This window comes from Macaca fascicularis, chromosome 12 (genome assembly GCF_037993035.2).
Source record: "Macaca fascicularis isolate 582-1 chromosome 12, T2T-MFA8v1.1".
Lineage (NCBI taxonomy): Eukaryota > Metazoa > Chordata > Mammalia > Primates > Cercopithecidae > Macaca > Macaca fascicularis.
In genome coordinates this window covers 54,038,964-54,054,284 of record NC_088386.1, presented here as the reverse complement: position 1 = coordinate 54,054,284, position 15,321 = coordinate 54,038,964, and the positions used below count along the sequence as shown (strand labels likewise).

Sequence of the window (15,321 nt, the reverse complement as noted above, 5' to 3'; positions counted from 1 at the left end):
AACTGGTGATCAAATCCCCCATTTTGCTGATTAAACTCATTCCATGCAAAAACGAACTGAATCAAACAGAAGCTTGATGGCCCAAAGCAGCAATTCCACTTTTAATTGCTATTTTTTTAGCAAATTGGAAATGGCAGACAGGAAAGGGGGCCTGGGTCTGAGAGCTAATTTCTGTTCTTCTGTATCCCTTAGATTCTGGTTCCAAGACTGACAGTTGGCATGCACTGGAGACGCAAGGGGGATCTCTCAAGTGACACAATAAAAAAAACCCTTGGCTCCCCTAATGGCAAAGCACCTTTACTTGATGTGCCTGAAGCATCCTGGACTTAAGGTTCATTATCCATTCAATGATCATTTGGCTGGGAGCCCATCTGCTGAGCGCCAGGCTCTGTGCCAGGGCCATGGGGTTGGAATGGGCCTTACGACCTGTTGAGCAGCTAACATGCACAGGGAAACAGTGATGGGAATTCAGATGAAGGAGGTGACTTTTCCGGAGAAACTTGAGAAAGGTTGTAAAGAAGGGTAAGCATTTAGTTGGGACATCAAAAATAGATGGGAATTCAACATGAGAAGAAAGTAGGGCAATCCAAGTGGATCAGTTCCCATTCCAACCACGGCTCAGAGATCACTGAATGAAGAAACCCACCTTACTCATAACCCTTAAAATTTCATAATAGATTCCTATCTGGCTGCCTGGCCTCTTTATTCTGTTTTACACACTGCACTCTGAAAAAAGGAAAACTTCCAATAACCATCACCACCACCAATAACAACTTTCAGTAGGTCTCCTTGAAAGATCCAATAAAGTTCTTCACAATTAAATGCCAGCTTCACCTTTCCAATTTCATAAAGTCCTTTTAGGGCATATCGTAGACACTGAGCCTCTTAGTGCTCCAGGATGACTGTAATGTGGGATCATATATGCCTCTGTGTACATTTTCCTCCTTTCCCTGGTCAATCCCACTCCCATTTCTGCATGACCCATTCATTCACCTGACATTCACTGGTCGTGCCATAGTCACATACCAGGTACAAATGCCAGGCACTGAGAACCAGAGAGGAACCACAAAAAAGAGTCACTGACGGAAACTACTGCCCACAATATGTATTTTACTTAGAGATTTTTAACAAACATATGGAATTAGCCAGCTGAATGATATAGCCTTAAAATTATTTAACATTTTAAAATTAACAAGTCCAGAACATCATCTAATAGCCATGCATATATCAACCACTCCTTCATTTAACAGTTGTTAACATTTTGTTATATTTGCTCCAGATGGCTCTTGAATAAAACGCTACAGATTCAGTGAAAGCCTAATTCCTAGTATCATCCTCCTTTCTTCCTTTCTAGAGGTTCCACTATCTTAAATTGGTGTCATTCCAAAATATTTCATACTTTTACTCCACATGCATACACTGAAAAAAACACCAAGTACTGTTTAATTATTATGCAGTATTGCTATATATATATTTTAAATTGCTCATAGATTATATCCTCCTATAGTTATTCTTCTGCAACTTACAGCTTTTAGTCTGTTTTGCAAACACGTCCATGTTGATACACGTAGATCCAGTTATTTCATTTTAACTGCTCTAGAGTTTCATTTTAACTGCTTTAGAGTGTACCTATTAACAGTTTATTTTCCATTTCTGTCCTGAAGAATAAGTATATTCTTTGTAATTTTTACTTTTGCAAATGATGCTGCAATGAGCATCCTTTGTATTTTACTGTGCACACCTGTCAGACTTCCCCCAATGGTATCCAGTTCTTGGGAGTGTGAAACTATTCTTTTGCTCACCGATTCTTTCACTGATGGTCAAGTTTATGATATGTATTTCAATGCATTTATTTATTTATTTATTTATTTTTACAAAATCAGAACTAATTCAGAAATACATGATGAACAAAGCACAGTGTGAAACTGTCCTTCCTACCCTCTTCAACACATCTTTTCTTATTTTTGTACACTCAGGTGCTATAATCTCTCATCTGGATTCCTTAGCTCTAGTGAAGGTATTTGTGTGTGTGAATGGTTGTTCAAACTGATGTTTCTGTGAGAGGATGAGCACTGACAAGTCCTATCCTGTCATCTTGCTGATGTCACTCAAATTTGTGTTTTATACTATCTCACGGTGAGCTCATCTTTAATGGTGCCATTTTCTCAGCTGGGGACTCCTGAGCAATGTGGATAGTTACATTTGGGCTCCAAATCCACATATGGTAGAAGCCTGGGGTTTGCTAATCGTGGGGTCCTTTAAAGGACATGGCTTAGTACAGTAATCTTAAGTTCAAACATACCATCTTGAGCTCACACAAGACTTCATTCTTCGGCTCCTATATGGGTATAAAACCCACCTCTAGTGCTTACTTTGAGGTTTGACAACTGTTCTAACATCTCCTAGAGGTAGCTCAAGCTTCTGGCTCTGGCTTTCAGTGCTCTTTCTAGTTTCGACATCTGGGGATTTTCCCTCCTCTTCTGCCATTTCCTCTAGGTATTGGTCTTTATTATTGATATACCAAGTATTACTAGGAGTTTATCAAGAGAATTTCTATTTTAATTTAGTTGGTAATACTGCCAGAATAAGAAGTACTAACAGAATTCTGTTAAATGTTGAATCACTTTTCCATTAAAATATAATTCTGGTTAGAAAAACAAAACCAGTTGGTTCATACCTTTTAGAAATATATAATACCATATTATTGAGTTTGTGAATTGTTCTTTTTGGTGTTAAAGATATGGATAATTTCTAAAAAATATTATAGAGAATTAAAGCTAATTTTTGTTTTCACAGTTTTAATTTCCTTAACAAATTATTTCATTGGGTATTGCAAAGTCTGAGTTAGAAATTTCTAATTTATTATTTTATACCTTGCTTATGATTCTCTTCCTATAAAAACCTTTCTGGATATTTATAAAATAATTACATAATCTTATATTTGTTTTGTAAAGGTTTCGACGACCTTTATTTATATGCTTTATGCCTTACCAAACATATCAATATACACAACTGTTAAGAGAGATGAACAATTCACATGACTACAACTTACCAGCCCAACAGTTTAATGTTCATACCAACAATCAGTTAGAAACAACAGACAGCATTCTATTCACTAAGAAGTTTTTTTGCCCATGAGTAACACAAGATACTGAAAAGTAGAATAATTATGAGGTTAGAAATGACTGAGAGAAAAGTTATTGCAGGCATGTCTACCTAAGTGTAAGCAGATCAAATTTAAAACTGCAAGCAATGAAAGCATTTTACAGTAGGCTTTATAGAAATATGTAATTATTAAGAAAGAAATCTATAGGTAGGATAAGCAATGATTTAATTATTTAGAACATGTAGTAATTTTTACAAGAATGATGCTTTTTTTTTTTTTTTTTTGAGATGGAGTCTCGCTCTGTCACCCAGCCCAGGCTGGAGTGCAGTGGCTGGATCTCAGCTCACTGCAAGCTCCGCCTCCTGGGTTTTACACCATTCTCCTGCCTCAGCCTCCCGAGTAGCTGGGACTACAGGCGCCCGCCACCTCGCCCGGCTAGTTTTTTTGTATTTTTTTTAGTAGAGACGGGGTTTCACTGTGTTAGCCAGGATGGTCTCGATCTCCTGACCTCGTGATCCGCCCGTCTCAGCCTCCCAAAGTGCTGGGATTACAGGCTTGAGCCACCGCACCCAGCCAACAATGATGCTTTTAAATAGCATGAGAGGTATTTAAATAAAAAATAACAATCATGACTATGTTTTTATAGTAATGCACTCATTTTGTATTTACTATATATGAGTATAGTAAATTATTCCTTATAGTAATTAGTTTGTGTGGTACTTTCATAGAGTTCTAGAAAAACCCAAAGTAAACTGGAGACATTTTTAAAAGTTAATGCAATCTTATTTAGAAATATTTCTTAGTTTAAAAAAAATCAATACCAGGTGTTCAAAGCACCAGCCAATTAGCTTTACCAAATAATTAGCAATTAATCCCAACAACATCCATTAACTGTGTGGACATATGAGGAATCTGAAGGCAGCACAGTAGCTTTTGCTACAGAAGCTTGCCAATGCTATAGAAAACATTTTAAGCACAGGACTGAGGGACAGTCGATACAGCAAGAGGCTTCTCAAAATTAGAATAAATGGACATTTTGGGTTTCAAATTCTGGAAGGCAAGTTAACAGTAACAACACTAACAGAATCATTTGCTGCATACAGAACAACTTAATAAGGTATGTAACTTGAGTGTGCATAAAGATGGAGCCATTGGTCCTGTACCTGGTGCTGGCGATGCTTGGTGATTCTGCTCCAAGCCTACATCTTTCTAGCTGACTGGCAACAATCTGCCTTTCCACTTCCAGTTCTCGGGTGAGTCGTTGAAACTGAAGCTCCTGTGATTCAAAGAAATAAAAGGCATATAAGGCTCCGAGGTATGCTGCTCAGGCAGATATATGAAGTAATGTATGTCACAGGAAACACAGGAACGTACCCATAACATATAGCTATGGTGTGGCTTTGTGAAATGCAATTTGTGGATGAAATAAATGACCTATTGATTCCTAGCTTTTTCAAATCTAAAGGCAATAGAATATCAGCCTTTGTTTGGGATAGAAAACATGTAGATCTTTATTTGCCTTTTCTGATTTTGGTTCTAACTGAGGTCTTTAAACAGTACTTCTGCTACAGTGCCTTATTAAAGTTAAGGCTTCCAGAGACCTTACTTAATGTATCTACATCAGAGGCACAGCAAACAATGGCTACTTTTTATATTTCTCATACTATATGTCAGCATAGTTTAAAAAAATGTAAATCCCCATGATCAGAATCACTTTACCATGTTTGATATATAGTCTTTTAATTAATAAAAAAAAATGATTCCAATGCCACAGAAAGTCTTGCCATATTTATCTATAATACAACCAACAAAAATTTGCTGTGTCCAAAAGCAATCATGTGCCACCATGCAAAGGGAGAGAAGGAACACAAGAAATGAAAAAGACTAAGCCATAACATGGAATTTAAAATATATTCAAAAGCTGGAAGAGTGTCTACAGAAATTATATTCTTCAATCTACGTTGCAAAGTGAAGGCAAACAAGTTCTATGAAAGGAGAGGATGTTTTAACTTTATTTGTATTTCTCTCATTGTTAGTTTGATAGGATTTTAATAAGTAGAAAACATGTCATGTTATAAAATATCTAAAGATCAAGTATATTCCAAAGGTTTTAAGCCACAAATAGCATCTCAAGCTCCCCTGTGCCATATTGTCTCCTCACAAGTCTACTCAAAGCAAATGCTGAACTGTAAGTAGCTTAATTTGATGACTGCTAGTTCAAAATACCAGACATATTAGTATTAAATCTAGAAACAATTCAGAAATAAAACAACCTAAAAATATTATTTATGATTATATGTATACATTTGCCATTAAAAATTTTAATTGAAAAGTACATGAACTCCCTGTGAAATCAGGCAAACATGTAATTGCTTGACAGCACTGGCTCTGCAAATTCCACAAGCTATTCTTAGAATAATTTTTAAGAAACAGTTCCTAAACTCCTTACCACCTTCTGATACTGTGAATCCTTTCCTAATGATCCCAGTTGGTGTGGGCGTATTGGACAGGGCCTAGATGAATAATAGCTGGCTCAATAACGCTGTACAATATGATCATAATCGGTAAGTGGGACAATGCTTGCCTCTGCCTAACAATTCTTAGGCTCTTAATAGATGTTCAGTAACAAAAGACTAGATAGACATAAATTGTTCAGAATTCAGTACAAGGCTAAGATCCAATTTGAAAATACTATTATGCTTAACTCACACTTACTCTTTCTTTGCTCTGAAACAGCATCATTTTTTTTTTTTTTTTTTTTTTTTTTTTGTGATAGACTTCCATTCGTTCACTTCTTTTACTTACTTGTTATTACATGCATCTTTTCCCACAAGACTGCCTGGTTCTATCAAGCTGGGCCAGGAAAGGACTACTCGGGAATCCCAAAACATTCCCCAAGCCACCATATTACCTTCGTCCTCTGAGTTCAGTGGCTACTAGGGATTGGGAGCTGGAGTATTGTCCTCATTTTGGGATGGCCAAAAGTTACCATATCAGGTATAGTATGAAGATATATTGCAAATAAGAACAAAGAAAAAAAATTCCATTCATAGAAAAAAATTCCACTGTACAGGAATGAATTTTTATCATGTCTGTGGCTGCCTATGACCTTGTAAACAACCTTTCAAGGAAATGGCTGGGAAAGTTCCAGCTTGAAGGCAGAAGTTGGAATTTCCCATATTTCCTTCCCTCAAAAGCACAGACAGGTGACTTTGGCTCTGCCAAGAAGGTACACCCATGCCAGACTGTGATGCAGGTGCTGACAGAGACTCTGACTCCAGTAAAGAGGACACTCATTTTCTCTATTGCCTTCTTGTTGTGCTTCCTGCATTAGTTCTCAAGGTCAAGTTCCTGACATAGAAACAACCTCCATACACAACTCTGTGTGTTTGGTGGCTATAACAATAGTTTCTTTATCTGATCAACTTTGTGGCACAAATTTGGACACTGTTCCTGGAATCTTAGTCTCAAGTCTTGTTCTCCAGTACTTGTAACAAGTGTGGGAATTCACTAATAATCCCTTAATGAATTACTTTTCTGTTTAATTAGCCATGTCAGTGTCTGTATCTTACAACTAGAAACTTTGATCGACGTACCCATAGAAACAATTCACAGTTGTTGAGTTGCTAGGAAAGTCTATACATACATGATGTAGCTATATGTTTTATTTAACATTCTTATGGACTGAGTTAAGTCTACATTATATCCCTCCTGGCGCAGAGCCCATAATATTGAACATCACTGGCTACTTTTATCAAAACCATTCAACCTACTATGTGCCCACAACTTCTCACAAGTAGGACTTCATCAAAGTGCCAAAAGCAGACTATCAAGAAGCTATAAAGTACTGAATCTGTAAAAGTTTAACACCTGTGAATGTTTACAAACGAAAAATATGCTTTCTTGCAAAATTATTACTATTATTCCTACAGAACACAAGTTGCACACACACACACGTGAATGGCACCAAGATGTATGAGTGGGATATCAATATTTGACAATTCAGTCTCTACTGGCTTCTTAGAATGACTGATGAGGAGGAGAGCATTATGCAGTCATATGAAAACACATCTAATAATTTCCAAAATAACACTCATTAAGATGATGATGCAGAGACATCATCTATGAAGTTAAATTCTTGTATTTTATCCTCTAAACAAAAAATGTGAAGACTGGTTCTTAAATCAGTATCCCAAACTGGGAATCTAAATTATAGGGCGAGCTTGTATTTGTTCTTTCATGAGAAGAAAAAAGTTAATGTTAAAAGCATTTGTCAGTGATTTAGTGTATGAAAATTTTCTTGTAGAGCCTAGCAAAACCACACATGACTTTAGAAAGTCAAGGCTACTAATATGCTTTAAAAATGGAATCTGTTCACATGTGTTACAAAGCTTGTCTTTTATATTTATTTCCTTCCTCTCAAATAAGAATACTGATAAATATTCTTTGAGAGAGAGTTAAGGGAACAGATGAAAATAAAGCAGCACTTTCAGATGAGTCATATTTGGTAGACAGAGCTACACTGCCCATGGAAGCCCAAGGAAGGGTTGGCTGCCCCATCTGCCAGCAGGTGGCCTGTGGTCATCAGCTCCTTCAGGGCTGGCTTGGCTGCAGAGAGCCACTTGCATTCAGGCACTGATCCAGGTAAGAAAGTAAAGACCAGGCCCAGATTTGCTCCCTTTGGCCTTGGCCAAGGCTTTGTCAGCCTGATTTGGAATTCTCCCTTGCCTTATCCTGCTGTCTCATCCCCTCTCCTCCACAGGTGTTGATCCCTGACAAATATTCTGCATGTAAAACTCCATGTCAGTGAGAACCCAACCTGAAACAGTCTTTTTTTTGCCTTCCATTTCTATAATGATAGATTTCTCTCTCCCAATTTAAAAATATTGTGAGACACTTCAAAAATACAGAAAATTATAGACAATAACACAATAAACTTCTGTGAATCTGACCAAGCTATAGCAAACTTTAATATTTTGCTACATCTGCATCAGATGTCTTGTGAAGTAAAACATTACAATTTTATTTTAAAATACAATGAAATCCCTGGTTTCTCTTTCCTACATCCCATTCTTCTCTTTTCTTCCCTCCCTAGAATGAATCATTACCCTAAATTTGGTGCTTAATATTCACATGAGTATTTTATATTACTACTACACATTTACATATTTACAGAGCCATAAATGGCAACAGATATAGCATTGTTTTATATGTGCACACAATTTATGCCACTGGTATGTTGTACAGGTTTTGCAGATTGCTTTTAGTGCAACATGATTTTGAGATTTATTAACATTAATACATGTAGATCTAGCTAATCTAATTTCACTTCTCAGTAGTATTCCATTGCATAGCTATCACATAATGTCTTTATATGTTCTCACCATGAACCTTGGGTTGTTCCCAATTTTATGTAATCATAAACATTCTGTAAAATAATCTTTCTTGTATAAACCATCTTGTGCACCTGAATCATACTTCTCCAGAGTAAAGAGACCTAGAAGTGGAATTGCTTGGTCGAAAGATACACACATCTTCAGTTTTGCTTGATAATGATTGTCAGGTTACTTTTCAAAGTAGTAGTACTAATTTATATTCCAGCCAGTAATAAATGAGAGTTTCAGCTTCTTCACATTCTTACTGACATCAATTGGTATTCTGGGCCTTAAATTTCTCTTTTCTTTGGTCGTCCGATAGGCATAGAATGCTATTTTGCTTGTGTTTTATTTTGTATTTCCCTGATAACAAACACCTTTTTCCTATGTTTATTGACCAATTTAAGTTTCTGAATCTCATAGGTATCATAACTATCGGGGAAAATGTCTTCCTCCTGCCAGCACCCAGGGCTGTCCTCTTCCGTGGGACAGATTTCTTATCAGTTTTAGCCAATGTTGTAGTTTTGGCAAGTTTAGCTTTGGGCAAAGGATCTAATTTGAACCCTCACCTTAGGCCTCCTCAAATGCCTCTGGCATGGAGCTGTCAAATGGCATGCTCAAGATCACCTAGATTTGCCGGATATCTTCAGGGTAAAAGCCAGGTTTATTGCTTAGGATTCTCATTTGCATTTTGCTTTTAGTTTTGCGAACTATTTCTTTTCTTTCTAGCTTAGCCTTGCTTTAAAAAAAAATTCCAATATTTTATTGAGTATGTTTAGTTTCTTTCAGGGGAAAGACTGGTTAGAATACTGAATCTACAGTATAGCTCTTTCATATTTTCTCTTAATTTCTTTGAGCTGTAGTCAGGGAGAATTTCTCAGCACTGCCTTCAATTCACTATTTCTCTATGTGTCCCGTTTATGGTTTATTTCATCCTTTCTCTATGTGTCCCGTTTATGGTTTATTTCATCTACTTAACTTTTTTTTCAAAGACAGTATTTTCCATTTCTGAGACTTCTTATTAGTTCTTTTTCATGTCTGTTCCTGCATGGTCATTGGGTGTGAAATCTCTATCTTTCTTCTTTTATTTTCCCTTCCTGTTTAGGTTGACTTTTACTTCAACTCCCAAGTTACTCAGTTCTAAATAAGGCTTTAAAATTGTTGATTACTGTGTTTCTTTCAAATAGAAATACTAGGATACTGCACATCTAGTCACAAGGGTACCGTTTTCCTTCTGGTTTTCAGAAACCCCAGGTAGCTTTCAGAATTAGGTCTCTGCACTCCCGCTCCTTTGATAAGCAGGAAGAGCTCCACTCTTGTTCAAGGCTCAGTCCCTTGAACCATTTTCACTTAACACCGAAAGCAGGTCATACTTCATCCTCCTGTGGCCTCCTAGTCTCTTACCCTCATTAAGTTCTCACGGATGGCCATAGTGACGTATCTCCTGACCCCTTCCAACTGTGCCCTGTGGAAGCCTCATTCCAGTTTACAAACTCTCTATTTACAAACTCTTTATCTTTTTTTTTTTAATTAATTTATTATTATTATACTTTAAGTTGTAGGGTACATGTGCATAACGTGCAGGTTTGTTACATATGTATACTTGTGCCATGTTGGTGTGCTGCACCCATCAACTCGTCATTTACATCAGGTATAACTCCCAATACAAACTCTTTATCTTTTAATCAGAATGTTCTCCACCTCTGAGTTACTAAGAATACTCTCCATTTTCAGGCTTTAATTGAAATGTAGTTCTTTCTTGAAAATACTGCATTTTCCTACAACCCTCTCTGGTGAAAACTATGAATTCCTCCACACCCCAAACCCGAGATGCCTTGAAGAGGGGAGAGGAGAGATGGTGTGCTCCTGGCTCCTTACCACCTCTAATTATTAGCATAAAGTGGTTCATAATATTCTTCGCTGTCAGTATATGTTATATAATTGTTCTCATTGTCAGTAGGATCCGCAGTCATATCTCCCTTACATTTTTGATATTAGTAAATCATGTTTTCCTTTTCTTCCTAATCAATAAAGACCATTATGCTTCCAAAATATGTGCAAAAGCTCATTGTCTTTTGAGCCTCCAGCCATCTAGCTCAGTTGTCAATTTGCATCATTATGTGGATTTACTTCAAGTTAGTCCAGCTGACTAATTCAGAAGTAGCTGCAATAGCTACTACAACTATGATGACGACAATTAAGAAACAGCAGTTGGCGCTCATTTCAGACCATCAGCTTGACAACTCAACTCCTGCCCCCACATTCACACTAATCCTCAGTTCTCCTCCAGGCTTAGTGGAGGGACTGTCCCTTTCTCATCCAAGGCTGGTCTCTGCATGCTCTCCTGCCTCCTCCAGAATCTTGCTTCTCTCTGGAATCCTCCAAGTTTCATTCAGTCTAACGCTCAAGTTTTTCTCATCTGAGAACATACCTTCTTGATTATAGGACTCCTCAGTCTGTTTCTTTCTCCTCTGACCTATATTATCTCTTTCACTGAGTATTTTTCTTTAAACTGACCTCCTTTTTAAGACAGTTTCATTCCAGGTATTGAAGTCATTGAAATCCTGGTTTCCAATGCTTGTATATTTTTCTTAATATAAAATACATAGTAATTTTTAGAAATGTTTATCTGTTTGACAAAAATCATCTCATGCTAGCAGTGTAACACACCAAGAGACAACATACCTTTCCATGACTATATATCTCAGCAGGAAGGTACTTAGTTCCAGTTATATTGAAAGAAGAAAACAGATGGTCGTTATGTGATGGAATTACTGGTTAAGAAAGCAAGCATTTTTATTTCAACTGTTGTTGGTTAAAAAGCTTTGAAAAATATCTACTTTCTGCCTTAGTATACTGAGAGTTTTATATCACTGAAATACTAATTATCACTGACTAGATTTTTAAGATAGAGGGGATTGGGCAGGATTATGTCCTGTACCCAGGACATGCTATAGCATTTCTCCCCATTTCCCATATCGAAAAGATGAGTCAATTATGGTCATGATCATATCTTTGGGCCAAGTTTAGGAAACTATATTAAAAACAAGTATTTAAGAACTACTAAGAAATCCCCCAAAACATCCTAAATATCGTCCTGTAACCTAGGCTGGTGCAAAAACCAAAGCAGTCATATTTACAAAGGTCCTTGAACTTCTCATCCTTAAGACAACCAGCAAATTCGACAGAGGTAATCAAATGTCCTGACTATCTACCACAATTTACTTAATAACTGATAGACCATTATTGTCTACTTGGTAATCCCTAAATCAATGTATTACTAATTATAGAAATGCTGGGCATATGATGTCAGTCACCATTGTACTGGCTACCTTCCTTTGTTAGAAGGAAGTTAAAAATCAAAGATGAATAACATTATGTTTCTCAAACTGAGAACACCAGCGTCCCACAGGATGTTAACAGATATTCCCTTAAAGGAAGGGTTCCGAGTCACGCAGATTTGGGAAATGCTGCCCAGGAGACTCTAAATCTTGGAGAGTCACAGCAACCCTACCATATTAAAAGTTCTGAGAAGTCTACCGGCAGGAAGTCAGCTTACCTTTGTTTAATCCAGCACTTCTTTGATTTATTGAACACTAAGCACACTTTTTCTTTTGCAAAGAACAACTATTAACATCTCAAGGAACTATCATTTTGAGAACACAACTTAGACAACACTGAAAAAAAAGTTTATTTGTTGTATTTAGGGAAGGCTGAATTAAGAGGTACTATACTATAGTCTACATTTAAAATATTTTTTACAAATTGGAAAACAAAATTTTAATCACTTCTGTCAAGACTGAATACTTACATAGGGAAGGGCACTACAAAGGGTTAGTCTTCAAATGGAAACTGCTGACGTTGCATCAATTTGAAGACATGAAGGATACACATTATTAGGACAGCTCTGCGGGATTTGTTGTCCTAGGCTATGGCCATCGTCTGTTACACTGAGATCTCAGGATCAAAGAAAAGTGCAACATACAGCTACACACCTAATTTCTAGCCTTACTAGCTAATATTCTAATTGGAGATGAACAATATTAAGATTGTTGTTGTTTTATCCTACCACCAAAACAGGAATAAACCAAGTTCTAGTTGACATCTTTCCTTCAGTTTTAATGAAGCAGATTGAAAATAGTAAAGTTTATCAGATGTTTGAAGTTTATATTCTAAGACTCAGGCTCTTATCTGTAACTTAGCTCCTCTATTAGGAAACCAAAATAAAGGAGGAGAGGTTTGGGGGTACATTAAATATACACAAGAAAAGCTTTTTACTAAAAACCACGTGTGGATAAGAACTTCAAACAAAACAGATAGAGTCCCATGCTTTTCCTACGTATCCACCACACGGATGGCTTTTTTTTTGGAGACAGATTCTCACTCTGTCGCCCACGCTGGAGTGCAGGGGCATGATCTTGGTTCACTGCAACCTCTGCCTCTGCGGTTCAAGTGATTCTTGTGCCTCAGCCTCCTGAGTAGTTGGGATTACAGGTATGTGCTACCAAGCCTGGCTAATTTTTGTATTTTTAGTAGAGACGGGGTTTCACTATGTTGGTTAGGCTGGTCCTGAACTCCAGACCTCAGGTGATCCACCTGCCTCGGCCTCCCAAAGTGCTGGAATTACAGGCGTGAGCCAATGGCTTCTTAAAACACTGTCTTCTCAACAGTGCCTCACTGTGTAACTTGCCCTTGGCTCTTCAGCCTCTCACTTAACAATATGACCATCACACGGGTCCATGTACAGTGGTAATGTCCAAATTCACTATCTTTAATCGAATTTTCAGTGGTCTGCTATGTAGCTACATTTAAATGATGGATGAGCCATGGCCTTACCCAGATACACCTCTGTCCTCTCCCATATTTCCCCACCTACAGTGTTTTCTGTTTCTGCACGGAGTAGTTCTCAAAGTATGGTCCCTGAACCAGCAACATCAGCACCACCTGGGAACTTCTTAAAGTCTGAGGGGTAGGGTTCAGAAACCTGTGTGGTTTTTTTCTTTCGGAGATGGAGTTTTGCTCTTGTTGTCCAGGCTGCAGTGCAATGGCATGATCTCGGCTCACTGCAACCTCTGCCTCCTGGGTTCAAGCGATTCTCCTGTCTCAGCTTCCCAAGTAGCTGGGATTACAGGTGTGTGCCACCACACCCAGCTATTTTTTTTGTATTTTTAGTAGAGAAGGGGTTTCGCCATGTTGGCCAGGTGGGTCTTGAACTCCTGACCTTAGGTGATCTGCTGCCTCGGCCTCTCAAGGAGCTGGGATTACAGGCGTAAGCCACCATGCCCAGCCAGAAACCTGTTTAAACAAGTCCTCCAGGAGATTCTCATGCACACAGAACGTTGAAAACCACTGTCCTAATGGAACCACCATTTCTCTTTCATTTAGGCTCAAACTGTAAGTGTTCTCATCTTTTTGTCACTTCCTCCCTTTACCTTGTTCCCATTCTTTGCACATTAAGTGATTTCCCAAATCCTGTCAGTTCATATTTTTAGCATAAGCCGAATCCACTTCCTTCCTCACTATTCCTTCAGGTTCACTTTAATTTAGACTATTGCAAAAACTCCTCATTAAGTCTTCTCCCTGCCATGGTGGTACGGGATCCTGCTTCCACTGCTTACATTTTTTCCTGATACATTTGCCAAAGTTCAATACTACTCACCAATAATCTCTATGTTTTAAAAAAGGCTTACTGGGCTCTAGGCTCTACGCTAAGTGCCAAGTATTTCTTCATGAACTCCACATAATCAGCCTGTGAGGGAGTCAGAGTCAGCCTCATTTCATAGAGAACTGACTTGCCTATGGTCATTCAAAACCAAGATTTGAAATCACCTCAATCTGTCTTAACCCCACGGTGTTAACCACTGCGCACCATGCTCTACCCAACCCAACCCAACCCATAAAACCACTTATAAAAAGCCAACTCAGCCTTGTTTTAACACCCTCTGTAGAGTCTGGCCCCCAAATATCTTTTTGTGGTCTCCCATCACTTCCCTTCACACACCTACACAGAATTATTTGTGGTTTCCTATACACACCACTCAAGGCTTTTCCTCATTTGTTCCATCCACTTGAAACACCCTCCCATAAACACCTACAGTTCTTTATCCAGCCCTTGGGTATAGTGCTCTGTGACATCTCACTTTACTAAACAGGACTCCTCTTAAAGAAGAGTGGAATCTGTATTTCATTCATCTTAGTATCTCTGCAGCTTTTTGCAACAACAACAACAAACCCAGAAAACCCTGGTAAGTCATTCAGGGTGATTTTACGACTTACTCCTTTATTACAGCCCCCCCTTCCTCCTTGATTTCTTGATCTCTCAGATATCACATGCTACGTTATCAAAAAACCAGGGGTTTCCAGCCTTAGCATGCCACTTTTGAAAACTCATTGAACAGACTACTGACATTTAATTGTTGAACTGGGAATGCCATTTATTTTCATTTACTTTTTCTCCTAAAATGTAGAATGTATAGATAGGATGTATAGATATGTGTGCTGCATGTGTGTGTAGATATAAATAATTCTAGTTCAGTCTTGTAGTTGAGGTTTTATTATGTTTAAAATTCCTTAAATTTGGGAAAGCCCTAGTAGTCAAATATTGAGGAAAAGAGATATCACAAGGAAAATAGAAGTTGGAGGAGTGTAAGCTGTAGTTGTCAATGACAACCGTTGCTATCATTGTCCAACAAGGTAGTTATGTGGTAGAATTAACGTCAAAAACACAATGAGATTTTCTTTAAAATGTAATGCCTTGAATATTTGATTAGCTATTACTTTAAACCTTAAGAAATTATGAAAACTAGTAATGACTTAACATGAACAATTTGGGTTTTCACT

At 37.7% G+C, this 15,321-nt stretch overlaps 1 protein-coding gene across 42 annotated transcripts in view; it reads right to left on the bottom strand.

Annotated features, from left to right (window-relative positions):
* PKP4 (plakophilin 4) overlaps positions 1-15,321 on the bottom strand; it is a 229,419-nt gene that overhangs the window by 100,715 nt on the left and 113,383 nt on the right. For 38 of the 42 annotated variants that reach the window (XM_065525510.1, XM_065525520.2, XM_065525519.1 and 35 more), the window contains one exon: positions 4,270-4,382. The exons of the other annotated variants lie outside the window; for them this stretch is intronic. In XM_065525510.1, coding sequence (XP_065381582.1) covers positions 4,270-4,382 — 113 coding nt within the window. The remainder of the gene's footprint in view (positions 1-4,269; positions 4,383-15,321) is intronic. 42 annotated transcript variants of the gene reach the window in all.